The following is a 24,182-nucleotide window of genomic DNA, read 5'->3' as shown; positions in this document are numbered from 1 at the left end:
TCCAGAAGAGGGAAATTTATCTTTGATCAGAAGGAGATTGTTGTCTAGTATATATATGCTTCTTTCCTAACAAGTAAATTTTTGAAGACAGGAATAATGAATTCTTTGATTAATTTTTGGACATGGTGTTGCCGTGGAAAGGCTGAGCATTTTAGGCTAAAAACATGGGGAAAAATGAAAAGATAATATCGTGTCATAAGCTTTGTATAAGTCTGATACATAACTTCTGGAACTTGCTTACAAAATCAAAATAAACGGAGAACATACAAGAATGGCATTACGATTATATGGCCTGCCAACCAGACGAAAAATTGGGAGGAAGTCAGAAAAACAACAAAAGAAGCATAGTGTGTGCGCTCGTGTTTGTGCATTTTTTAGGACTGCCCTTGTGTCTGGTCAGGTTGGTCATGTTCTGGCTCTGCTTCTGCTTCTCCTTCTGCTTCTGCTTTTGTTTCTGCTTCTGCTTTTGCTTCTGCCTCTGCATTTGAAGCAGCTTGTTTCTTGTGTGTTGCAGCCTCAAGAACATGGCTGTAATTGCCTTTCTCCATGAAGAGCTGGGAAAAATGGTGCTTGCAGTAGAGGACTCCATTCAAAGCAGCATAGGATGAATGTGTGAGGGGACAGCCCCCATGAGCACATTTGAAGCATGACTTGTGGTAAGATTCTCCCTCTAGCGTCACCTGTTTGTCAAATGTCATTCGATGGAGTCATTTTTTGGTTGGGCCATTGCCATTAACCTTCATTTGGATTCGGGAAAATTTGAGGAAAAAAAACACAAGGGAAAATTATAAAAAACAAAAAAGGAAAGGAAAATCTGAAAAAAATTTCTCTTGCTTGGATGTTGATGACGTCAACACAAAAAATCAGAAGGAAAAAGAAATGGGGTTTATTGTAGGAGTACAAACCTTCTCCAATGGGTACACTGTCTTTCGACAAGCAGAGCATTTGTCTTGGGTTCCGGAGAACATAGAAGAGAGTTTGCTAGGAGCCCTTGACTGTAAAAGATTTCAAAATCCATATGCTCAGTATTAATGGAAGAAAAGAAAATCATAGAAAATAAAATAAAGATGTGATTGGACGTCCACCAATATTGAAACAAAAATGACATAATAGACAAACTAACATGTCATGCTAAGGAAAGAAATTAAGAATATTTAGGCTATGTTTGGTTCCCGGAAAGTACAAAGGAAAGAAAAAAAATGCTAAGGAAAATGATTTTCTCATGTTTGGTTGTCCTATGAAAAATATCAAAGAAAATCAAATATAATTAAAATTAATTAAAAACTTATGTATTTTTAAATTATTTAATCTTTATATTGATGAGTTAAAATAAATAAAATGAATTTTAAGTAACAAAAAAAATAATTTATCAACTTTTAATCTATTTTTTTATTTTCCTTCACTTTTTCTTTCCTTCTACTTTTCCTTTGTATTTTCTTTTCTTCGCATTTTCCCTCAGATTTTTCGGGAACCAAACATAGCCTTAAGGTTTGTTTGGGAGCGGTTCATGTGTAGAATATTTATGGTTTAATTCAAAAACATGTTTGATCAATTTTTGATTGAAAATATTTTATATTTTTGAGGAATATGCCAAGAACTTTGGCCTGAGAACAGTGGAGAACCATTTTTAATGATTGTCTTTAAAACTGTTTTTTGAAAACTATTTTCTTGAATTTTGCCAAACATGCTCTATGTGACATCCAGAACCACACTAAAGAGGCAAACACATGGATAGAAGGTATGGAATTGGGAGTATCAAATATGTACCAGCTCATTTAGCTTGTCAGCAGGCTTCGCAGCTATTCATGCAAAACCATAGGAGTTAGCTCATTAAGAAAAAGAAACCAGAATGCCAAAGATTTTTTTTTAAAAAAAGTCTCACATGTTTGAAAATTCTTGCTGAAATTGCCAGACTCCTTGAACAGCTGCTCAAAATGAGGTTTGCAGTAGAGGACCCCATCCATGGATGAGTAGTTGCTCATCTGCAAAGTAAAACCCACTTGTTATATCTCATAAATTTGTAAACCCTGGGCTGGAATATGCCCAGAATGCAATTTACTTAGATATTGATTTTCGTAAAAATTAAAAAAAAAAAAAAAAAACAGGGGAAAAATAGGCTTAGAAGAAACAAACCACAAGGGTGCCTTTGCAATGGCTGCATTTGAAGCATGTTTTATGATAAGATGCTCCATCTGCAGACAACAAATCCACCACATAAACAGTCTTATCACAAGCCTTGCATTTATCCAAGGTTCCAGTGAATGCCATTTTCCTCTTCTCTTCTTAGAAAAAAAGAACCCACAACTTGGAAAGCCGGTTAATTCAACCAAGAAACATTGACATCAGACTCTTCATCAGAAATGTTTACACAATCGAAATTGAACAAAGTCTCCATTTTTCTACTCAAAACTAAAAGTGGATTGTACCCCACCAATGAATGTTGGACACGTGATTGGAGATGGATGTTACAAGTTAAACAATGAATGTTAATGCTCTAAATGTGGGCATAATCCGAATGAAATGGAATGAGAAAGAAGATGTTTTTGACTCAATCTGAGGTTGAAATTGAAATGAGAAGGCCAAGTGTTTAGCCATTGATGTTGTGGTAGTTATTTCGGTTGAACAAGTTTTTAACGGTGATACTTGTTCTAGCCTTTAGGGGTTGTACCTGGGGAAATGGGCCCAGACCATTTGCATTCATGGGCCTGTTCAGGTTTGGTAGGGATGGCAGTCGGCTGCTTGGCTTTGTAGATAATTTTTCTAAAAGCCATTTTTTGTTATGTAACATATTATAAAACCAAATCATTCTTGATTTGGTTTTAAAAACATTTCAATTAGAATCAGTAAGTCTTGAGGACTAAGGTGACAACAAAATTTCAACTTTTTGGCTTCCAAAGAAGTCCATGTTGGCGATGCTTAGACCAAAAGGGTCTCAATATTTTACTTAAAATGGACCATATTATTGTGCCATTATGCATAAAATATGGTGAAAAACTTTAGGATTTGTATGATATCTTCAAGAACATTTTTTGACTAGTAGTTTTTAATGTAATTGTTAGGAGCAAATTTCAATTGTTTTTAAAAACAAAATTATATTTCAGAATACAAATATGGAAAATAATTTTTTTATTTTATTATTTTATTATTTGTGAAGATATTATATATTCATGCATAACACACAGTTTTGAAAGTATTATTCAAGATTTTAATTATTTATCAAATATTTTACAAAAAAATAATTAAAAATATTTTAAATATGTTATTAAAAAAATAACCTTTTTTTTTAAATTACATTTTAAAAGAAATGTTGTGTTTTTAAAATTAGAAAACTACTTTGAAAAGTTGTTTTCAAACGTGCCCTTAATAAAGACCCAGTGGAGTAATAAAAACACGCCACCAAACACATGATTGAAACTTTGGCATGGGGACAGAGTGCCGTGTCTGGGATTATTTTTATAACGAATGGAGGAGGGTTGTCCCACCTAACTCCCAAATGCGTCTGCCCATCACGCGCTTCAATCCGAATTTCCCATGGAATATCCCTAGCATAAATCGACTCCCCCATCTACCTGTTGGCATTCTAGTAATTTCACCCCAAAGAAAAATGGACCTCTCACGATTTAATTTTCTCAACTCCCCAAGGGAGAGAGAAAACGTTTTTTTAAAGGGCAATGATCTATTTTTTTTTTTTCCATATTCTGTACAAAACATTAATATTAAAGGGATTAAAAATAATTTTAAGAACCTAATTTTTAAAGACACTTTTTAATTATTTTTAAGTTAATAACTCAGATACAGAAAAAATATATATTTTTCTTATGAAATCAAGAAAAATAAAATTTTAGTTTTATATTTTAATATCTTTCTTATTTTTATTTTATTTTTTTAAATTAGATTTCATTGAATAAAAAATCTAAAAATTAATTATAGGTATTCAAGATCTTAAAAATGATAAAGAAACTTTTTTAATAGCTATAAGTGGAAAGGTTTAATCAAGAAATAATGCATGATGAATATGTCTATTTTTTTTTTATAATTTTTAAAAACATGGAAATAATATTTTATTTTTAATAATGGTAAAACCATGAATTTTTTTTAAATAATATTTTTTCATTTTTCGCTTGAATTTATCTTATATTTTAAAATAAAAAAAGATTTATTAAAATCCTCATTTTCCTTTGACATTAATAAATATTTAATCCATTTCAAAACGCATGGGAATGAAGCGTTGATATATTGTGCTGTAACTGATTGTACACCATGCTAGAAATGTTGTACATTCGTACGCCTGATATTTTTAAACAAATGATTTTGTGCCTTCGGACAAATTTACCCATTTTCTCACTAGCTAAACTGGCATGAACCGTACAAGAGGGTATTTCAATAATTTCATAGAATTAAAAATACGTCCACCAATCAGCTACTTTCTTTGCTTTTCCCACTCTCCAAACAGGCGGAGCGAGAAATTGAGAGAGCGAGAGAATCATCGTTTTCATGCTCTTTTGGCTTTCTCTCACGAGAGCAGCTAACTCAATTCTCAGTGTTCTGTCATTTTCTCTATTGAACTTTCTCTGATTTTCTCAGTTCTACTTCCGAACTCGCTTCTGATGATCGGTCAGTTCTCTCTTTTTCTTTCATTCATTTTCTCTCCGTTTGTTTTTCGAGAAAAACGGAGGAAGAGAGTAGGAAACAGAGTGGCGATTTTGTTCTCTACTGTTTTCGTTTTCGAAAATTGAAAAACGTACTAGTAAGTCGGAGAGCTCTACATGTCTTCGATGGTGAAAATTTTGAGATTCAATACTTTGATTTCATTTCTTTTGTTTTCCTGGTTTTTCTCAGTAACCAAACGGAGCCTTAAGCTTACACTATGTAATTCGTGGCATTTATTATGTTTTTCTTATGATTCTAGGGTTAGACTCAAGAGTTACTTACTGATGCAGATTCAATTCAATCGCGTTAATGTTTGGATTGATTTGATTATGAATTTTCTTTGTTTCACCAGGTATTTGATTAGAAGGGTAAAGGAAGTATTTGAAATGTGTTTTATCGTGGGGTTATAGACAGCGTTTATTTAGTGTAGAAGATTGTTCTAAGAAGTTCCAGAGATATGGATTTTGCATGTAGTTTTCGGCAGCCCAATGTTTTTCTTAATGGTGAAGGCACAAGTTATAAAACCTTGGATCGATTTGATTCGCGCTTTAGGTTTCGAAGTCCAGGTTTTAATAGCAACTCTATTGGAAATCCAAAGCTTATTTCCAGAGCATATCCAAATAAAAAGATGAAGAAAATGATTGCCTTTAGTGGTTTCAATTTGACCAGGGTTTTCAAGCAAGAATTTGAGGGTAAGAATTTAAGGAGATCATTGATTTACGATTTTAATATTGCTTTAAGTTGTTCAAGGGCTAAGTGTCAAAGCAATGATTCTTTAGCATATATTGATGGCAATGGTAGAAATGTAGAATTTTTAGAAAGTCATGATGAGAGTTCAATAGCTGGACCTGATGATGGTGACCAGTTGAATAGGTTGGGAGAGGGAGAAGGAGAAGGGGAAGTAGTGGAAGCGCTGAGTTTGGATGAATTGAGGGAAGTGTTGCAGAAGGCTATTAAAGAATTGGAAGTTGCAAGTCTTAATAGTACCATGTTTGAGGATAAGGCTCAGAAAATATCAGAAGCCGCCATAGCCTTGCAGGATGAAGCAGCAATTGCTTGGAATGATGTTAATTCTGTGCTTAATACTATTCAAGAAATTGTAAATGAAGAATGTATTGCCAAAGAAGCTGTTCAGAAAGCAACAATGGCTCTTTCTTTAGCTGAAGCGAGGCTTCAGGTGGCTAAAGAATCATTGGAAGCTGCAAAAATAGTGAGTATTTCACCAGAAATTTCTAGAGAGAGTGACTCAGAAGATGAAAGCAGAATGGAAGGGTTTAGTTCATTAAGGAAAGAGGAAGAGGCATTTTTAGTTGCCCAGGAAGATATTAGGCACTGTAAGGCAACTTTATTGAGTTGTGAGGCAGAGCTGAGACGCTTGCAGTGTAGAAAGGAGGAGTTGCAGAAGGAAGTGGATAAGTTGAATGAAAAGGCAGAGAAAACACAGATGGATGCTTTGAAAGCAGAGGAGGAGGTGGCAAACATAATGCTTTTGGCAGAACAAGCTGTTGCTTTTGAACTCGAGGCTACGCAGCATGTTAATGATGCAGAGATTGCCATACAGAAAGTAGAGAAGAGTCTCTCAAATTCTCAGGTTGAAACCCCTGAAACTACTCAAGGACCAGTCTTCAGTGATGAGACTCTTGTTGAGGAGGAAAAGGCAAGTCAAGGAATTTCTGGTGATGTTAGTGTTGAAAGAGAGAGAGATATGCCAACTGAAGGTGTTAGTTTTCTTAGCGAGTCTTTATCAGATAGCCAGCCTTTTGAAGAGTTGAAACAATATGATGATTTGAGTGATCAAGAGAATGGGAAATTAAGTTTGGAGTCTCCTAAAGAATCTGAAGCAGAAACAGAAAAATCAAAGACTGGGGTTCAAACAAAAAAACAGGAAACACAGAAGGATTTGACAAGGGACAGTTCAATGTTAAATGCTCCAAAAATATTATTAAAGAAATCTTCTCGGTTCTTTTCTGCATCATTCTTCTCTTTCACAGTAGATGGGACAGATCTCATGGAGTCTGCTAGGAGGCAATTGCCCAAGTTGGTTGTTGGAATGTTGCTTCTCGGGGCTGGGTATGTATTCTATTGAACTTGGACTTTCCCTGTTTGTATTTTTCTGTTTATTTTTATTGTTCTATCTTCATCTTGTAAAACTGCAAGAAAGAATTGCTTTGTATATCATGTGCTTGCCAGATATTAATAATTTTGTGCTCCATCTTTCATCTGGTATGACCCTTTTTCTCCTTTTTTTTTTCGATGAGAGCCCTTTTTCTTATTTTTCAATGGTACTTTTGATTGAGAAAATGTTGTTCGGTCAGGAATGCTTTGTAGACACTATGTTCACAAGGATGCCTCAAAAAATAAAAATAAAAAAATAGCTTTGTGGTTGAGAATTGGAGGCTAGCCTATTATTTTTTCTTTTACACATATCTGTTATTTGATTGTTTTGTTGGGTTTAAAGGTTGCCTTCCTTTGATCACAAGTTGTCATAATTTATTGCAGGGTCACCTTTTATTCTAATCGAGCAGAGAGGAGTTCTCTGGTGCTTCATCAACCAGATGTCATTACCACTAGTATTGAAGAAGTTTCCTCAAATGCGAAGCCTCTGGTCCGACAGATACGAAAACTGCCCAAGAGAATTAAGAAACTAATTGCTATGCTTCCTCACCAAGAGGCATGACTGATGTCCACTTATATTAGTTCCAATTTTGGGCTAAAGGCCAACATTTAGTGCACTTTCTCATATCTCTTTCCTTTTCTCTCAGATGAATGAGGAAGAAGCTTCCCTTTTTGACATGTTATGGTTACTGCTAGCAAGTGTTATATTTGTGCCTATATTCCAGAAAATTCCTGGAGGTAACTGAATTCTTGTACTTGGTCATCTAACTCTGAACTGGATTATTATTATTATTTTTTTTAATGTGATATGGTACATACTTTTAGCATTTGGGTATTTTTGGTAGAGAAGTTTCACATTATCACTAGAAGAAATTTTGCCGATGTATTGCTGCTTTGCATTTTGGATCTTCTGCTTCACTTTCCTTGTTTGTTATTCATTATGCTTTCTTAAACTGCACAGATATAGTGCATTAAATTTTGTTAGGATCATAAAACTATGGTTTCTTGAAGAATATATTGCTCATCCTTCCTGCACTGAACCATCATCTGCATATATATGTCACTGTGCCTTCATTTCCTTTCAAAGTTTATTGCCAAGTTTCTGTACTGTTTCATTGATAGTGTGTCTTCCATCTGCTGCATGTTTAGGCAGTCCTGTTCTTGGTTACTTGGCTGCTGGTATCTTGATTGGGCCTTATGGTCTCTCTATTATTCGTCATGTACATGGGACCAAAGCGATTGCAGAATTTGGAGTTGTTTTCTTGCTATTTAATATTGGTCTTGAGGTGGACTCCATAAAATCTTTATTACTTTTTTTATTTGTTAATCTAAGACAATGATGTTCTTTATAAATGAATAAAAAAAAAAAATTGAACCTTCTGTCTGCATTGCAGCTATCTGTTGAAAGGCTGAGTTCCATGAAGAAATATGTTTTTGGATTGGGCACTGCTCAGGTGATTAGGAAACTTCATTCTCTTATTGTTGTTGACTGTGCATTGCTAGCTAGCCCTTTTTGTATATGAGTTTAATACCTTAGATATGTAATGTGCATGAAAATGCAGGTTTTGGTGACGGCGGTGGTGGTTGGCTTGGTTACTCATTTTATATCTGGGCAGCCTGGTCCTGCTGCAATTGTTATTGGGAATGGCCTGGCATTATCCTCTACTGCTGTTGTCCTCCAGGTTATGATTAGGACCTCTTTTACTTTAAGTGAAATAGTACTGTGGTTATTCATTTTGCCAACCTTTTGTGGACAGTGGAAAATGTGGTCATTGCATCAGTAGTATTCATCTAGGAAAACGTTCTGCACCTAAGATGGGATGCTTTGCATTCTATGAATTCCAATTTGCTTGCTTAAGAATCAATTGCCTAAACACGCGGCTGAGTGTCTGAAAAGCTTGTTCCTATACCAAAGGCTATCTGTAACCTAATTCAGTTACAATAAATTTATTTACTATTTTTAATAGATACTAGAAGGGAGAAGGCTTGGAGGGCTGCCCCTTTATGCTTAATGTGGATTTTATGGAAGGAAAGAAATGAAAGAGCGTTTAATGATTTCGAATGGTCCGACCAAGCTTTAGAGCATTCCTTTTTGTATACTCTTGTAAATTGGGTTAGGGTGTTTATAAAGGATCATACTTTATCTATGATTGATTTTATAGAATGGCTATACGTTTAGTTAGGGGAAAGGTTTTTTTGTCTTCTTTGCCTAGTTTCTTGGGCGTTCTAATTGTATACTTTGTATGTACTGTTTTCACCACTTCCAGGTGCTTCTAATTCAAGCTCTATTTACCTATCAGAAAAAAGATACTTGAAATTTGTTAGCCTATTTTAACATTTAAACACTGCTTCTTCCAAAGCTACTGCAAATAGAAGGTTGCAAAACAAATTGAATTAGATTTTATTCTTGGCTTCTTTTGGGTGTAATCATGGCGTGCAACAATTCAATGTCCTTTTTACCCCTTAGTCTTCCTGACATGAACTGATTTAAGCTAATTACAGGGTCTGATTAATGATCAGTTTCATGCAACCTTCTCCTAATTTTAGTATGTTGGCTGGCCATTTAGGGTGCTTAGGTGGTTCATTGCTCTTTTGCTCACTAAACCACAGCCTTTCCCCCCAGGTGGGCAGCCTGACTCAATCCATATGTTGTTCATGATTTGGATGACAAAAATGGTGATCTGCCCAAATTAAAGGGTAAAAACTTATGTTCTTTTACTATGAAAAGGCTGCATAAAAGTGATGGAAAGTGTAGAAGGGGAAAAGGAGAGAGAAAATTCACCAAGTGATTTTGTTTTAGAAATTAAGACTTGAGATATTCTTGCCTTGCGATAGTGTGGCTTAATCCCTGGAAAATATAGAACTGAAACTTGCGCCTTTCCCTCTAGAACAATTAATTGTTTTAGAGATTCAGTAGTCTTCAATGCAACCTCCTTATTGGTTGTCATTCTTTTGATGGGAAAATGAGCTAAGCTTTGCAGCTTTCTTCTTCAGGTGCTGCAGGAGCGAGGGGAGAGCACCTCACGTCATGGACGTGCTACATTTTCTGTCTTGCTTTTCCAGGTATCTTTATGGTCTCATAAATGGCAAAGCTAGGAGGCATATTATCATGAAATGAATGTTATGGTTAAAGAAGTGGTTCTTTAAGCGGTCCTTATGCTTGCTAATACATTCTGATACATATGAAAATTTGTATCCTTGCTTTTGTGACCATACTGTGCCATACTGGCACCCATATTTTCACATTAAGCAGTGATGAAGGCCCCTACAGCTGCAGGAATATGGTACCCATCTGTGAATAGAAATGTTTGCATCATGCGCGTTTCAAGTTCCCAGCATAATGCATCCCATTCCTTCTTCTTCTTCCCTCATTTTTTTTATTATTTAATTCAAAAATTTAAGATGATGTGTGATTAGTCCATGTTTGTTGGTTCTTTAAGCTTATATTTTTTTTTTCATGCATGCTTTGCTCCTTTTAATGATTCATGGGATTCTGTTTCCTGTCATTATTTTGGGCTTCTTCTTTGCACTTTAATTATTTAGTGAAATTTTGTTTATGTTGAAATCTTGAACATGATTTGAAAGTTTCCTTTTTCTTTTCATCTTGGTTTTTTTGTTCTCTTTTTTCAGGATTTGGCTGTTGTGGTTCTTCTAATCCTCATACCTCTGATTTCACCAAATTCATCTAAAGGAGGGGTAACCTTTTCAACAATTTACTCATCTTTTTAGTATGGTAGTGAATGGATTGAATTCTTATTATTTACAACAGTAGCCAATATTGCTCTTTTTAATGTCCTATATACCTTGGTGTATGGTTTTTCTGTTGTTATCTATAAATCTTTTGGCTAATTAAAGAAAAAAAGCTTGTTCATGTTTCTAATGCTTTGTCTCCATTACCAAAATTGTCAGGCAACCTTCCCCAAGTTTCAGTTGGTAAAAATGATGGGGGCCAAGCCCTTAAAACTTGTATTTGTATCAGGGAAAGAATTGGATATAGTTCCAGAGAAGTACAATTGATTTACTGAGCTTCTTGATTTAGATTTCTTCAACTTCAAATGGATCTTGTTTATTATTTGAACAAATATTTGCTTCATTTGTTGTTGGACTGGGAATCAATTTAATTCTTTATTTTTCAGAGGTAAAAATGCAAGGATTCAGGTACTTCTGTTTCTATTTCTTTATTAAGCATGCCGTATTCGTGGACCAGATCATATGATCTGAATTAAGTAATTTCGTTCTTGGAATAGTATAAATTACGAGTTATTGAATTTCTCCATGTGTTGATCATGCTTCTTTGTTGTCAGTTGTCACTACTATTACTGCTGCTTCTGTTCTTATGTTGTTATCATGGCCACAATTCTGTTTTCAGATTGGTTTTCAAGCCATTGCTGAAGCTCTCGGACTGGCTGCTGTTAAGGCATTAGTTGCCATTGCTGCCATAATTGCTGGTGGACGCTTGGTAAGTCATGCATGTTTTGATTCAACCATGTCTAAACTTTTGATTGGGGAGTTTTCTTGAGTTCTCCAACTCTTTTAGCATCTTTAGAAATTGAGTCATTGAGGGATGAGTTCCCGTGTCTTTATGCTATAGCTTTCTTTAAGGATGCTTGGGTGGTAGATGTTTGGGACGGGGGTAGTTGGGGACCGAGGTTTATTAGACCATTCAATGATTGGGAGTTAGAGGAGGTAGATGCCTTATTCAGGAGGTTGCATAACTACTCCATCGTTTCAGGTACTTTTGATGCCATGATTTGGTTGGAGACTAAGGATGGTGGTTTTTCAATTTGGTCCTTTTGCTCCTCTCTGGCAAGTAGGAGAGTGGAGCCTTTCCCGCATAGTACAGTGTGGAACTCTTGGGCCCCTATTAGGGCTAGCTTTTTTGCTTGGGAGGCAACTTGGGCTAAGATTTTGACATAGGATCAACTCAAAAGGAGGGGATGGAGGATGCCAAACAGGTGCTACATATGCAAGGCTGAAGAGGAAACGGGAGATCATTTACTTCTGCATTGTCTGAAAGCAAGTACATTGTGGCAGCTGGTTTGTGCTCTTTTTCATATTCAGTGGGTGATGCAGTCTTCTGTGAGGGGGTGCTTCTAAGTTGGAATGGTGCCCGGTTGGTAAAAAAAGGAAAAAGGCATGGAAAGTTGCTCCTCTATGCATTTTTTGGTCCATTTGGAGGGAACGAAATAGGAGAGCTTTTGAGAATAGGGAATGCTTAGATCAAACTTTTAAAAGGTTTTATTTTTTTTGTATTTATTTTGGGATTGGATTAGAGTGTACATGGGGGATAGTATTACTTCTTTGATAGATTTTGTGGATTGGTTAGGTTCCCCATAGGGTGTGGTTGTGTTATCGCCCCTATTGGTTTTTTGTATATGTATATGTCGTGTATACCTTTTCATTAATACAATACCTGTTTTACTTGTCAAAAGAAAAAAATCTTTAGAAATTGAGAGGAATCTTCTTTAATTATGTACTTAAGACAATCATAATATTATATGGATAGTGTTGGTATGCCTGGCAATAAGGAACCATTGTGTTGCAGGAGATACATTATCAATTATAGGTTCACTTTTTCTAAAATACATGGATTGTAAGATCATTAATGCTGCTCATCATTTGATCTTATTGATCATATTATAGGCTAAACCTGCAACACCTCTATGTTAGATTATTCAATGTGGTTTCATATGTCATCACTCTATTTTTTCTTGCTTTGAGCTTGTGCTTTTCTTCACTTTTGTCAGGCCAAGTTGGCATTGGAATTTGTAAGTGGTTGAGTATGGTTTAGACTAAGTTAAGCTACTTGATGTAAATTTTGATTAGAACTTCTGGTGCTAAAACATTTGTTCCCTTAGGGAAAAAAATAATAGCTTAATATCAATTTTAAATCCCTTGAAGAGGATAATTTTGAAAGGTTCACCTTTTTTAATTGAGACTTGTGTTACAGCATCTGATATGTTTCTCCTTCAGTTATTATATGAAGTACAGCCTGCACCTTGCACTTATTTTTTTGCATCTGATTTTGCAGCTACTTAGACCAATTTATAAGCAAATTGCTGAAATCAAAATGCAGAGATATTTTCTGCCAATACACTTCTTGTTATCTTGGGGACTAGTCTCCTTACAGCCAGGGTATTGGATGCTTTTCATAATTATTATTATTCTTTTCTTATACCAATCAAGTTGTGTCTCCCTTTTTTCCTTAAGAAAAAATCATTTTTCTTGAACAGGCAGGCCTTTCCATGGCATTGGGAGCATTTTTGGCTGGTTTGCTTCTTGCAGAAACTGAATTTTCCTTACAGGTTGAATCAGATATTGCTCCATATCGTGGCCTTTTATTGGGTCTCTTCTTCATGACGGTAGGTTCTTCACCATGCCATATCCAAGAGAGGCATTTATTTATCCATTCCTAATATATAAACCTCGTTTCTATTCCTTGAAGTTACCTGTTTGGAGAGAATGTATCCATTGTAAATGTAGTGCCCACTCTTTGAGCTGTTTTGATCTTCCACCTTTGGGCCACTTGTGTGGAATTTCATTCTTTCTGTTATTTATTTGTATTTTCATCAAATAAATTTTATGGCACCAGCCCTTAAGGCTTGACTCAAGTGGTAAAGGGATGGGGAGGGTTTGTGGAAGGTTCTAGGTTCAAGTCCCAATGGGAGCAAAATTACCTATAAAAAAAATAAAAAATTATGGCACCAGTCTTACTGCCACATGAGAGGAATATCACTTGGTTATTTGACTGGGATATTGGTTTTCAATTTGGCAGGCTGATATTACCACTGTATTACTGAATCATGATTCTTGATATTTCTATTAACGGAAATCTTTTTGTGGGTTTCCAGGTGGGAATGTCTATTGATCCAAAGCTTCTTATTTCAAACTTTCCAGTTATAATGGGGACATTAGGACTCTTAATTGGTGGCAAGGCTTTATTGGTTGCTTTAGTTGGCAAACTTTTTGGCATTTCAATCATATCTGCAATAAGAGTTGGTCTTCTTCTTGCTCCGGGGGAGAATTTGCTTTTGTGGCTTTTGGTGAAGCTGTTAATCAGGTTTCCTTTCTGTGAACTTAATACTTTGTTCATGAGATTTACTGGTTAACATTATTGTTTATACAGCCTTATCAACTTTTTGGAAGTCACTCTTGTAGATCCAATTAACAATTCTAGATCCAATTTGTTACTTTAATGCTTCATAGGTGACAGATTTTAATTTTTCATTTGGCAATTTGGCTCATGTAGTAGAAACTTGACACCATATTTTGATCCGAACTGGGAAATGTTTAGCGATGTATAAGCATATAGGATTAACCTGTCATGGATGCTAGATTGACAAGTTAATCCAATGCTTCTTTGAAGGCCCATCTGTATTTTGATTGTAAGATGAAATTTCACTCAGTAACGCACCAAGCCATCTTGTTTGATAGAGCCTACTGTCAAGAGGGGATACAGTTAATTTTCCTGAATTGAATGAAAATTATTATCATTGTCATTGTTAGGACTTTGCTAATTAGCCTTGTTTGCAGGGCATAATGTCTCCTCAGCTATCATCTTTGCTGTTTCTTGTGGTGGGCATTTCTATGGCCCTGACCCCATGGTTAGCTGCTGGAGGACAATTAATTGCGTCTCGTTTTGAGCAGCATGATGTGCGAAGTTTGTTACCTGTTGAGAGTGAGGTAAAATTCTCAATATAATGGTTCACAGCTATTGATTACAGAAGCATATATTGACATGGTGAGTTTTTGATGCATGAACACATCCAAAACTAGCTTGGTTATTCATTTGAGATATATCACAAGGGAGACAAAAAGATAATGGAGGTATAAAAATGTTGAGTTAGGTGATCCTTACCCGCACTGGGCTGAATTTTTTGATGTGATCTTTATTGTCTTTGATGTCGAGGTTGTGAAACTTTTTTCCCTTAATATATTATAGGGTTGGTAAAAACATAGAGGAGTTGTAGAAACAATTGACTAGTTATCTTATCTACAATGGAGTGGAATTGTTTTCATGTGCTCTTAAATGCACTGATTTCAAGGATGTGGAACCCTTTTGCCTTTAAGGTGCATCACCGTGTTTTTTCTGTATTTCAATATTATATACTGGTTGTGCTTAAATCACTTAAAGGGGTTTTGTTGCTGGTAAATTGGTGGTCTGCTCGTAGAATATGGGATTTTCCTCCTTCAAGTGTCACCACTGAGACTCCATGAAAAGATACCTGAAAAGGAAAAAAAAAAAAATGACAGCTATGGCAGTTTGTTTGTTGGTTTTTACTTTTTTCTTTTTCCTTTTATTTTATTTAGGTTTTTATTGGTGATAAATGTACCTATTGAATATCGATATCAGTTAGATTCATGCTCATTTATCTTTACTGTTACTGTTATTTAGATTCATTCTCATTATATAATCGTAGGTAGCAGTGGTGTTTGTTCTGATGGAAAGATATGTTCTGTATGGTTAACACCAAGATTATACTGGTGTAGTTACTGATTTCTTCAATCTTGATTTCCTATTGCATGATTTTGTTTCCAGACAGATGATTTGCAAGATCATATTATCATTTGTGGATTTGGACGTGTTGGACAGGTATTGTCAAAATTTCCATTTTTTGTTTAATAAATTAATTTGAAATCAGTTTTATATAGTGAATGCTTTTTTTTTTTTTTTTTTAACTGGAATACAAAATTCATTTGTAACCGTACTTGTCTCTGATTTTTCTTTTTAACTTCTTAGATCATTGCTCAGCTTCTCTCAGAACGACTAATTCCATTTGTTGCACTTGATGTGAGGAGGTAAAGTTTCTTCTTTTGCTTGATTACATCACACTGACACATGTTTCTTAGGAAATCAATGGAATTAGTCCTATGGTTTCCTTAGTGTATGAAATAAGCCAATATTTGGTTGTGATCTGGTTTGGATGATTTATTTTGCAATGTTGAAATGATGATCTTGGTAAAATGATTTGCTACTTAGGATAGCATTACACTAAGGTGGTGCTTGTTTTTTTAGCTTAATGCTGAATGCAATTTGATATTAGACTTTAGATGATTTATTTTTAACTTTTTTTTTTTTTTACTTATTACTTATTTAAATTTTTTTTTGATTGAATAGAAAAAAGCCAAAATATTTGATTTTTTGTTGAATGCTAAAATAACTTTTTGAAATAAGCAAGACACAATCTCAATACGACCCTTTCCCTATTAATACTTAATACTTACCAAAAATAAAATAATAAAACAAACAACTTAATACTTAATACTATTAAGTTGTATTTAGAGTTCAATAAATTTTGTTTTGTTTAGATTTAAATAATAAAAAAAAAACACCACCTAAATATGGTTTCTTATTTAATTTTATGCAAACAATGGGCAGAACCCAGAAATGTCTCTTTAGCAATGCTGTAAATGTAATTTGCCATCTATATGAGTGTTCTACACAAGTATCAAGGGAAAGTGCATTATCAAACCGTCAAACACAAACAATATTTCAGCTAAGGACTGCGAGAATCTTTATTAGTGCCAACATGGAGATGTTAGTGTCACCTTCAACTCAGGGATTTCAAATTTTTTTTTTTAGGATATGATTGATTCTCAAAAAATTTGAAGGAAAATGTGAGGAAAAAATAATAGAGATGAAAAAAAAAAGGAAATAAAAAGTGGAGGAAAATAAAAAATAAATCTAAAGTTAATAAATTATTTTTATTCTTCTAACTCTTTTCACTAATTTTTCTTCCTCTATGCAAAGATTAAATAATTTGAAAATGCATGAGTTTTTAACTAATTTTAATTAGATTTGATTTTCTTTTGCATTTTTCATAGTAAATCAAGCATGATAAAAATCATTTTCCTTAGCTTTTTTTTTTTTCCCTTTCCTTGGAACCAAACTTAGCATTAAAGATATGGTGATCTTCCGCAGGAGCATGGATATCTCCTCTAAGTGAGCCTTCATACTAACATGCCCTTGAAACGCCTTCTGGCAAAGACGTATTGTTTGAGGCTTGTTCTAGTTCCTGCAAATATTGTGAAGAACAGGTTTCTCATGGAACCTGTATCAAATTTTCACTTTAAGCTGCTTTCGTTTTGCAACAAAGGCAGACTCAATGCAATCCTGTTGGAATATAGGAATTTGTGCAGAACATTGAGAAATTAAGTATGGGTTAACATGTCTTGTTAGGATGTGATACTTGATTCTTTTGCTTTCCGGATTAGGTTATCCAGAATTAGACAAGTGTTAGTTCTTCCCATCATCTATGCAAAATCCTGTTAAGGGCCGAATTTGAAGAATGTTTGTTCATTTCTAATGAAGTCCTAGGAATATACGGGAGACTGTAAAGTGTCTGGAGATCTCCTAATCAAATCTGGTTCTGGCATTCTTATTAAGGAAAAACAAAATGAAAGTCTGATACTAGCTTTGGATGAGTGGGGTTTGAATTATTATTTTGTTATTAACTATCATTATTATTATTTAAAGCTATCTGAAATCTCCTCAGCTTGGAAGTTTTCTTTTACAAAGTATTGTATGTTCCAATTTCTTATTATTCAGTTTCAGTCGTTCACAATTATGTCCACTAAATCTGGTCTTTTCATTTATTTATTTTCAATTATGTCCACAATTTCGTGCCGGTTTAAAAATTGTGTGGAGTGGATGGTGTAGTGTGGGTTGGATGGTGTAGTGTGGGTGTTCATTGGAGTGTATAGGCCGGTATGCAGTAGAGATAAAGAGGATTTCTGGGAGGAACTTGGGTCAGTTAAAGGGTTATGGAGTGACCCTTGGTGTGTGGGAGGGGATTTCAATTTGGTAAGGTTTCTAGAGGAGCGCAGTAGGGGAGGTGGGCTTACTGCTTCAATGAGGAGATTCTCAGAAGTGTTAGAGGATTTGGAGTTGAGGGATTTTCTTTAATGGGGGGCCCGTTTACTTGGAGAGGAGGCTTGAATAACCAGGTCCAGTCTAGGCTGGATAGGTTCTTAGTGACGGACAATTGGGATAATCTGTTCAATGGGGCTGTGCAGGGTATTCCCCAGACCTGTCTCGGATCACTCCCAGTCCTCCTAGAAGGAGGAGGGTTGAAGAGGACCTTCCCCTTTCAGATTTGGAATATGTGGTTGGAGGAGGAGGGTTTCAAAGACAAGATGAAGACGTGGTGGGGGAGTTTAAAATTTATAGGGACATCCAACTACATTTTAGATTTGGAATAAAGAAGAGTTTGGGCTCGTTGAGACTAAAAAGGGTGAAGCTCTTATGCAGGTTGAGTATTGGGATGTAAAGGAGAAATATGCAGCTTTAAATATGGAAGAATGTGAAGCAAGAAATGGAGCAAGGGAGTCCTACAAGTCTTGGGTGATGAAGGAAGAGATTTTTTGGAGGCAGAAGTCTAGGGAGTTGTGGCTGAAGGAGGGGGACAATAATACCAGATTTTTTCATAGGATAGCGAATGCTCATAGTAAAAGAAATTGGCTATCCAAGTTGAAAGTTAATAGTTGTTGGCACTCAGAGGAAAATAATTTAAAAAACAGTGTGGTGGGGGAGTTTCAAGAGCTGTACTCAAAAGAAGAGGGGTGGCGCCCTAGTGTCGACAGGCTGTCCTTTATGGGGTTAGATAACAGTGAGGCTGAGGGGTTGGAGAATCCTTTCTCGGAGGAAGAGGTGTTTGCAACTCTTACGGATCTAGGTAAAGACAAAGCCCCGGGGCCGGATGGTTTTACCATGGCGTTTTGGCTTTTTGGGTGGGATGTGGTGAAGGTTGAGATTATGGGCTTTTTTAGAGAATTCCATGAAAGGGGCAAATTTGTAAAATCTCTAAATGCCACCTTCTTGGTTTTAGTCCCTAAGAAGGGAGGTGCAGAAGATTTGAAAGATTTCTGACCGATTGGCCTTGTGGGAAGCCTTTACAAGTTGTTGGCCAAGGTTTTGGCAAATAGAATCAAGAAGGTAACGGGAAAAGTGATTTCGGAACCCCAAAATGCCTTTGTGGAGGGTAGACAAATTCTTGATGCAGTTTTGATTGCAAATGAGGTTGTGATTCCAGGTTGAAAAGCAATCAGGGGGTGTGATGTGCAAGTTGGATATAGAGAAGGCTTATGATCACGTCTGTTGGAAGTTCTTGTTGGCTGTGCTAAAAAAAATGGGCTTTAGGGAGAGATGGATTAAGTGGATAGAGTGGTGTATCTCTACTGTAAGATACTCTATTCTTATAAATGGTTCTTCCTCCAGATTTTTCCAAAGTTTAAGGGGTTTGAGACAAGGAGACCCCCTATCCCTTTATCTGTTCGTGATAATTATGGAGGTGTTTAGTTGCTTAATGAGAAGGGCCATTAGTGGGGGCTTTTTATCAAGATGGAGGGTAAGAGGCAGGGGTGGAGAAGGGATTCTGATATCTCACTTGCTTTTTGCGGATGACACCTTGGTGTTTTGTGAGGAGTCTCAGGATCAGTTGACGAATCTAAGCTGGCTTCTCATGTGGTTTGAGGCTTGCTCAGGGTTGAGAGTTAACTTGGAGAAGAGTGAACTTATTCCGGTGGGAAGGGTGAATGATAGAGAGGATTTGGCTTTGGAGTTGGGATGTAAAGTGGGTGGTCTACCTTCCCGTTATTTGGGTCTGCCTTTGGGGGCACCCTTCAAATCAAAGGTGGTATGAGATAGTGTTGAAGAGAGGTTTCGGAAAAGGCTGGCTATGTGGAAGAGACAGTATATTTCAAAAGGGGAAGACTCACCCTAATTCGGAGCACTCTATCTAGTTTGCTGGTTTATTTCATGTCTCTTTTTTTTTTGCCCAGAAAAGTAAGGCTGAGGTTGGAGAAGATTCAGAGGGACTTCCTGTGGGGGGAAGGTACTCTTGAACAGAGGCCACATCTTGTTAGGTGGAACTTGGTTTGTCTGGAAAGAAAGAAAGGTGGTTTGGGGGTGAGAAATTTAGCTTTGATGAATAAAGCTCTCTTGGGTAAGTGGAATTGGCGTTTTGCCATTGAAAGTGAGGCTTTGTGGAAGCAAGCGATCAGTCACAAATATGGTGTAGAGGAGGGGGGATGGTGTACTCGGGCTGTAAGTGGAAGGCATGGTGTAGGGCTTTGGAAAGCTATTAGAAAGGAGTGGTTGGGTATGTATAGCAGTTTAGCGCGTGGGTAATGGTAGGAGAGTGAGATTCTGGAAGGATAAGTGGTTTGGAGATGAGCCTCTTTGCAAGTCCTTCCCTTCTTTATTTGCCATTTCCCTAGCTAAAGATGGCTGGGTATCGGATGTGTGGAACCCAGATGGTGTAGGGGATGGTTAGACCCCTCTTTTCTCAAGGGCGCTTAATGATTGGGAAATTGAGATGGTGGAGCGGTTTATGCTGAAAATCCAAGCCTTTAGGGTGCAAAGGGAGGACGAGGATAAGGTGGTTTGGACAGCATCTAGAAGTGGAGATTTATCAATCAAGTCACTCTATTCTATTTTGGAGCCCGGAGGATCTGCTTTGTTCCTTTATGATAGTATTTGGAGAGCGTATGTGCCTCCTAAGGTAGCTTTCTTCGCTTGGGAAGCTTCTTAGGGCAAAATCTTAACTTTGGAGCAACTCCAGAGGAGGGGGTACTCTTTGGCAAATAGGTGTTTTCTTTGTCTTTCTGAAGTAGAAACGGTGGATCACCTTTTACTGCATTGTGTTAAGACGCAGACATTGTGAAATCTTCTTTTTTCTCTCTTTGGTGTGGCTTGGGTTCTCTCTGGTTCAGTTAAGGAAACTCTCCTTGGATGGCATGGAGCGTTTGTGGGGAAAACCCGTAAAAATGCGTGGCAAATGGCCTCCTTATGTATATTTTGGTCAGTTTGGAAGGAAAAAAATTTGTTGGCTTTTGGGAATGAGGTGCTTTCACTCCAAAGGCTGAAACATTCTTTTGTATGTAATCTGTGGTCTTGGGTTAGGGTGTTTATGGTGTTTATAGTTTTGAGCCCTCGTTCTTTTGTTAGCTTTTTTGAGTGGCTAGGCTCTAGTTAAGGGTAGGGGTTTCTTTCCACTTCCTTGGTTTAGAGTATGTGGGCTGCTTTTGTATACTCCCTTTATACCTAGAGGGCACTAGTTTGGTGTCTCCTCTTTCTGTTTAATATATTTCTCTTTACTTATAAAAAAAAAAAAAAAAGTATATGGAAAACTCATATTTTCTCAAAGTATCCCCCCGTGAATGTTTTGGTAATGGCAACTTGAAAGTAACAAAATGAAAAAAAGAGAGGAGTCAATTTATATTTTCACGTTTCTACTATGTTGATGACCTTAAGAATGTTTCATATTTGTGTAGTATTGATGAGTAGGCATATTCTGCACTAGCACCCAGTTTAGTTACATTACCATTCCTGTTTATTTCAGTGATCGAGTTGCAATGGGGCGTGCCCTCGACCTTCCTGTTTATTTGGAGATGCTGGTAGTCGAGAGGTAAGACCTTATCTTCAAAAAATAGCATGCTTACCAGCAGCTCCATTTTCTTATATGCTTTTCCATATACTGAGTGAACAGGTTCTCCACAAAGTTGGTGCTGAAAGAGCATGTGCTGCTGCAATAACTCTAGATACTCCTGGTGCAAACTATAGAACTGTTTGGGCCCTGAGCAAGTATTTTCCAATGTGAAAACATTTGTCCGTGCTCATGATGTTGATCATGGCCTTAATTTGGAAAAGGCTGGGGCAACAGCGGTATCATTAATTTTACTTTCCCTTTTTCTATTCTGTAATTTTTTGACCTCTTGGGCATTTATTGCATTAGTTATTGAAATTCTACAACTACTAAAACTAATACCTATTATCGGAGTATATTTTCTTAGGGTTTTTGTCTTCCCTTCTAAATCACCCCTTGACTTTTATTTCGCATCATCTGTTAAAAAACATACAGGTTGTTCCAGAGACCTTGGAACCAAGTCTGCAGTTAGCAGCTGCTGTTCTTGCACAGGTAAACAGAATCATTACCCCTCTGTCATATTAAATATTCTATTGCTAATTTAAACTGATGGAAAATCAGGATTTTAGATCCTCAACATTAAAACCATTTCTAATGGAAGCTCTACTAGCAAAAATGCTATGGCTTAAAAGCGTTTTAATCAGAATCACTCTGGCACATATTCTTAATGTTGTATTCTTGTTAGTATTGCTAGTTGCAGGAGTGTATCACACGCTTATTGCTTGGTCATATATCATATGCACAAAGCTGAAGAGACAATCTCCTTGATTTTATTACTGACCCTGAAGAGTTCTTGTCATCATGTTGAATGAATTATTACTCATAGTTCTCTTTACATACATAAATACACATAATGAAATGGTGAAGCTTTAGGTTAAGGGTGTCAGATTTTAGTTTAATAGGATCTCCTAATGCAAAAATCCTAAACCATTGATGGTCTGTTTGTTCATTGTTTTTATCATTTAAAAGGAAAGATGATTCAAAAGGGAGCTTGCCTTTTGTTCTCTCTTTTCTTTTTTGCTTGGCTGTTGGTGCCTATTATACTTTGGTGTGCCCCTTGCTTAAGCACTGTCAAATATCTGCTTTTTGCCTGTCAAAAAAGGTAAAATGATTCAGGTGCTTGACCGCATGCTCATCTCTTGCTTCAGCTTAACTTTATTCCACCCAGTCTGATATTTCTAGAATTGGAATGGCCATAAACAACATTGTCTGCCTTTGAAAGAGTTCTGTCCATGTTTGTGTGATAAAATCATAGTTCTCTTGCTTCCTGTTTTAGGCGAAATTGCCCACATCAGAGATTGCAGCTACAATCAACGAGTTCAGATCCCGCCACCTCTCCGAGCTCACTGAGGTACTCAACGTTGATCAGTTTCTAAAATGATTTTTTTTTTTTTAACCCTATGTTTGGTTCCAGAAAAAACAAAAAGTAAAGAAAAAAAAATTATATTTGATTCCTTTAAAGTAGCAAAGGAAGGAATTTGAACCCTTCCGGACCAGTGAGAGAATTGAACCGTATACTTCTCTTTGGATTATTCACAATTGCGATCTGAAGGGATATGTGGAATGAATTATTTACTTTTGCAGCTATGTGAAGCAAGCGGAAGCTCCCTTGGCTATGGATTCTCTCGGATCGCGAGTAAATCCAAACCTCATCCCCCTGATTCTTCGGATGAGAACCAGATCACCGAGGGAACATTAGCTGTATGAATCACACCAAATTTTACCCAGGTAAATCAAAGGAAGGAATCAAAAAAAAAAAAAACTCATAAAGAGTTGTATAGCGGTTGCATTTTTCTTTGGTAGAAACTGTACATAAAATCACCAAGAAAGAAGTGAAAATGGAACTCTTCATTGGTGAAATTTTTGTTTCATAAAATTTTGATAGACTTCTCCCTATGAAATTGCTGTTCAAAACGTTGCTTAATCTCTTGTAGTTCTTCGTTATTACCGTCATATTTTCCCTTTTTGGAGAGGATTATGAGATCCGGTAGACTGCCTGCCAGCATTTGGTTTTATTGCTGTTTTTATTTTATATTTTATATTTTGTCTTTTATTAGTTGAAATTGCATTTACGAGATGCAATAATAAGAACCTACTTGGAAACTCTGTTTTAAATTATTTTTATTCTCTTTAGTCTTTATAGTAGAAAATAGTTTATTAATTCAAAAAATATAATAATTTAATTTTTTTTGTATTACGTATAATTATATAGAGAATTAAGTTGAAAAAAAATATATTTTTCATATTTGAATTCTCAAATAAAATTGTCTTTAAAAATAATTAAGAAGTGGTTTTGAAAACTCTCCTCAAAACATATTTTTTCATCATAAAATGTGACAAATTACAACTTACAAGAGGTGCCTAAATAATTGAAATAAATCCGTATTGCTCGTTCTTTGCAGGGTAGAGGGTCATTGGGTCAATGGGAAATAGAATTGATGTTTTCACAAAAATTGGTTAATAAGTCAAATTTACATTCCATGCCATTTTTAACAGGGTAATAATCAATTATAAATTTTGAACAACTTTGTTTTCTCATTTAAAAAAAATTCAAAATATTTTTTAAATATGGTAATTGAAAAAATATTTCTAAATTTTTCTTATTGTTAAAAAGTTAAATATTGAATTTTAAAATTCTCTTTTAAAAATGATTTTAAAATTTACTATTTATTAATTTATTTCTTTTAAATATAACTTCAATAAAATTAAGATAATATTTGAAGTATTCTCGTAAATTTAAAATTAATTTTGAAGTGCAACAAATCTAAATTACGCATACAACTATCATTTCAATTGTTTTTTTATATTTAAAAACAGATAAATGTAAAAAGTCCAAAAAATTATTAAAAGAAACAATTTTCGGGTATAGCCTCACACTTCCTAAATTAAACAAGTAATAATACTTGTGTGTGTGTTTTAAAAGTGTAAAAAAAAAAACTTATTTAATTAAAAAAATATCATAATAGATTTAATAAATATATTTAAAATATA

The 24,182-nt window shown here is 35.6% G+C and overlaps 3 protein-coding genes across 3 annotated transcripts in view; 2 read left to right on the top strand and 1 right to left on the bottom strand.

Moving 5' to 3' along the window:
• Positions 1 to 165: 165 nt before the first annotated feature.
• Positions 166 to 2,414, bottom strand: LOC117931540 (LIM domain-containing protein PLIM2c-like). Its single transcript, XM_034852507.1, has 5 exons — positions 2,134 to 2,414; positions 1,883 to 1,982; positions 1,768 to 1,799; positions 906 to 995; positions 166 to 680 (listed from the first exon to the last, which is right to left on the bottom strand). Exons 1-5 carry the CDS (start codon positions 2,266 to 2,268, stop codon positions 375 to 377), a joined length of 663 nt encoding a protein of 220 aa, XP_034708398.1. The 5' UTR covers positions 2,269 to 2,414; the 3' UTR covers positions 166 to 374.
• Positions 2,415 to 4,439: 2,025 nt separating this feature from the next.
• LOC117932189 (K(+) efflux antiporter 2, chloroplastic-like) lies at positions 4,440 to 23,202 on the top strand. The gene is given in 25 exon segments (XM_034853300.1): positions 4,440 to 4,614; positions 5,003 to 6,720; positions 7,150 to 7,321; positions 7,413 to 7,503; positions 7,915 to 8,051; positions 8,160 to 8,219; positions 8,328 to 8,447; positions 9,760 to 9,828; positions 10,396 to 10,461; positions 11,135 to 11,224; positions 12,797 to 12,824; positions 12,827 to 12,900; positions 12,999 to 13,127; positions 13,617 to 13,779; positions 13,782 to 13,825; positions 14,299 to 14,448; positions 15,305 to 15,358; positions 15,506 to 15,564; positions 21,108 to 21,148; positions 21,151 to 21,173; positions 21,255 to 21,357; positions 21,360 to 21,430; positions 21,627 to 21,683; positions 22,468 to 22,542; positions 22,776 to 23,202. Coding segments are annotated over 24 exon segments (3,612 nt in total). The 5' UTR covers positions 4,440 to 4,614; positions 5,003 to 5,107; the 3' UTR covers positions 22,899 to 23,202.
• The window catches only part of LOC117932530 (beta-amyrin 28-monooxygenase-like), a 3,153-nt gene continuing 2,000 nt past the window's right edge, over positions 23,030 to 24,182 (top strand). Inside the window, exons 1-2 of the mRNA XM_034853803.1 lie at positions 23,030 to 23,056; positions 23,126 to 23,178. Of these exons, the coding sequence (XP_034709694.1) occupies positions 23,030 to 23,056; positions 23,126 to 23,178 (80 nt within the window). The remainder of the gene's footprint in view (positions 23,057 to 23,125; positions 23,179 to 24,182) is intronic.

Source organism: Vitis riparia, chromosome 15, assembly GCF_004353265.1.
Source record: "Vitis riparia cultivar Riparia Gloire de Montpellier isolate 1030 chromosome 15, EGFV_Vit.rip_1.0, whole genome shotgun sequence".
NCBI lineage: Eukaryota > Viridiplantae > Streptophyta > Magnoliopsida > Vitales > Vitaceae > Vitis > Vitis riparia.
Note: the sequence above shows the minus strand (reverse complement) of the source record. Positions and strands in the feature narration are given on the sequence as shown.

Bases quoted from the DNA above. Each gene is read 5' to 3' on its own strand.
- LOC117931540 (XM_034852507.1), bottom strand. From the start codon at position 2,268: ATGGCATTCACTGGAACCTTGGATAAATGCAAGGCTTGTGATAAGACT. The intron at 1,983-2,133 runs GTTTGTTTCTTC...TTTACTTTGCAG, and splicing joins ATTGCAAAGGCACCCTTGTG to ATGAGCAACTACTCATCCAT. The intron at 1,800-1,882 runs GTGAGACTTTTT...TTGCATGAATAG, and splicing joins CAGCAAGAATTTTCAAACAT to CTGCGAAGCCTGCTGACAAG.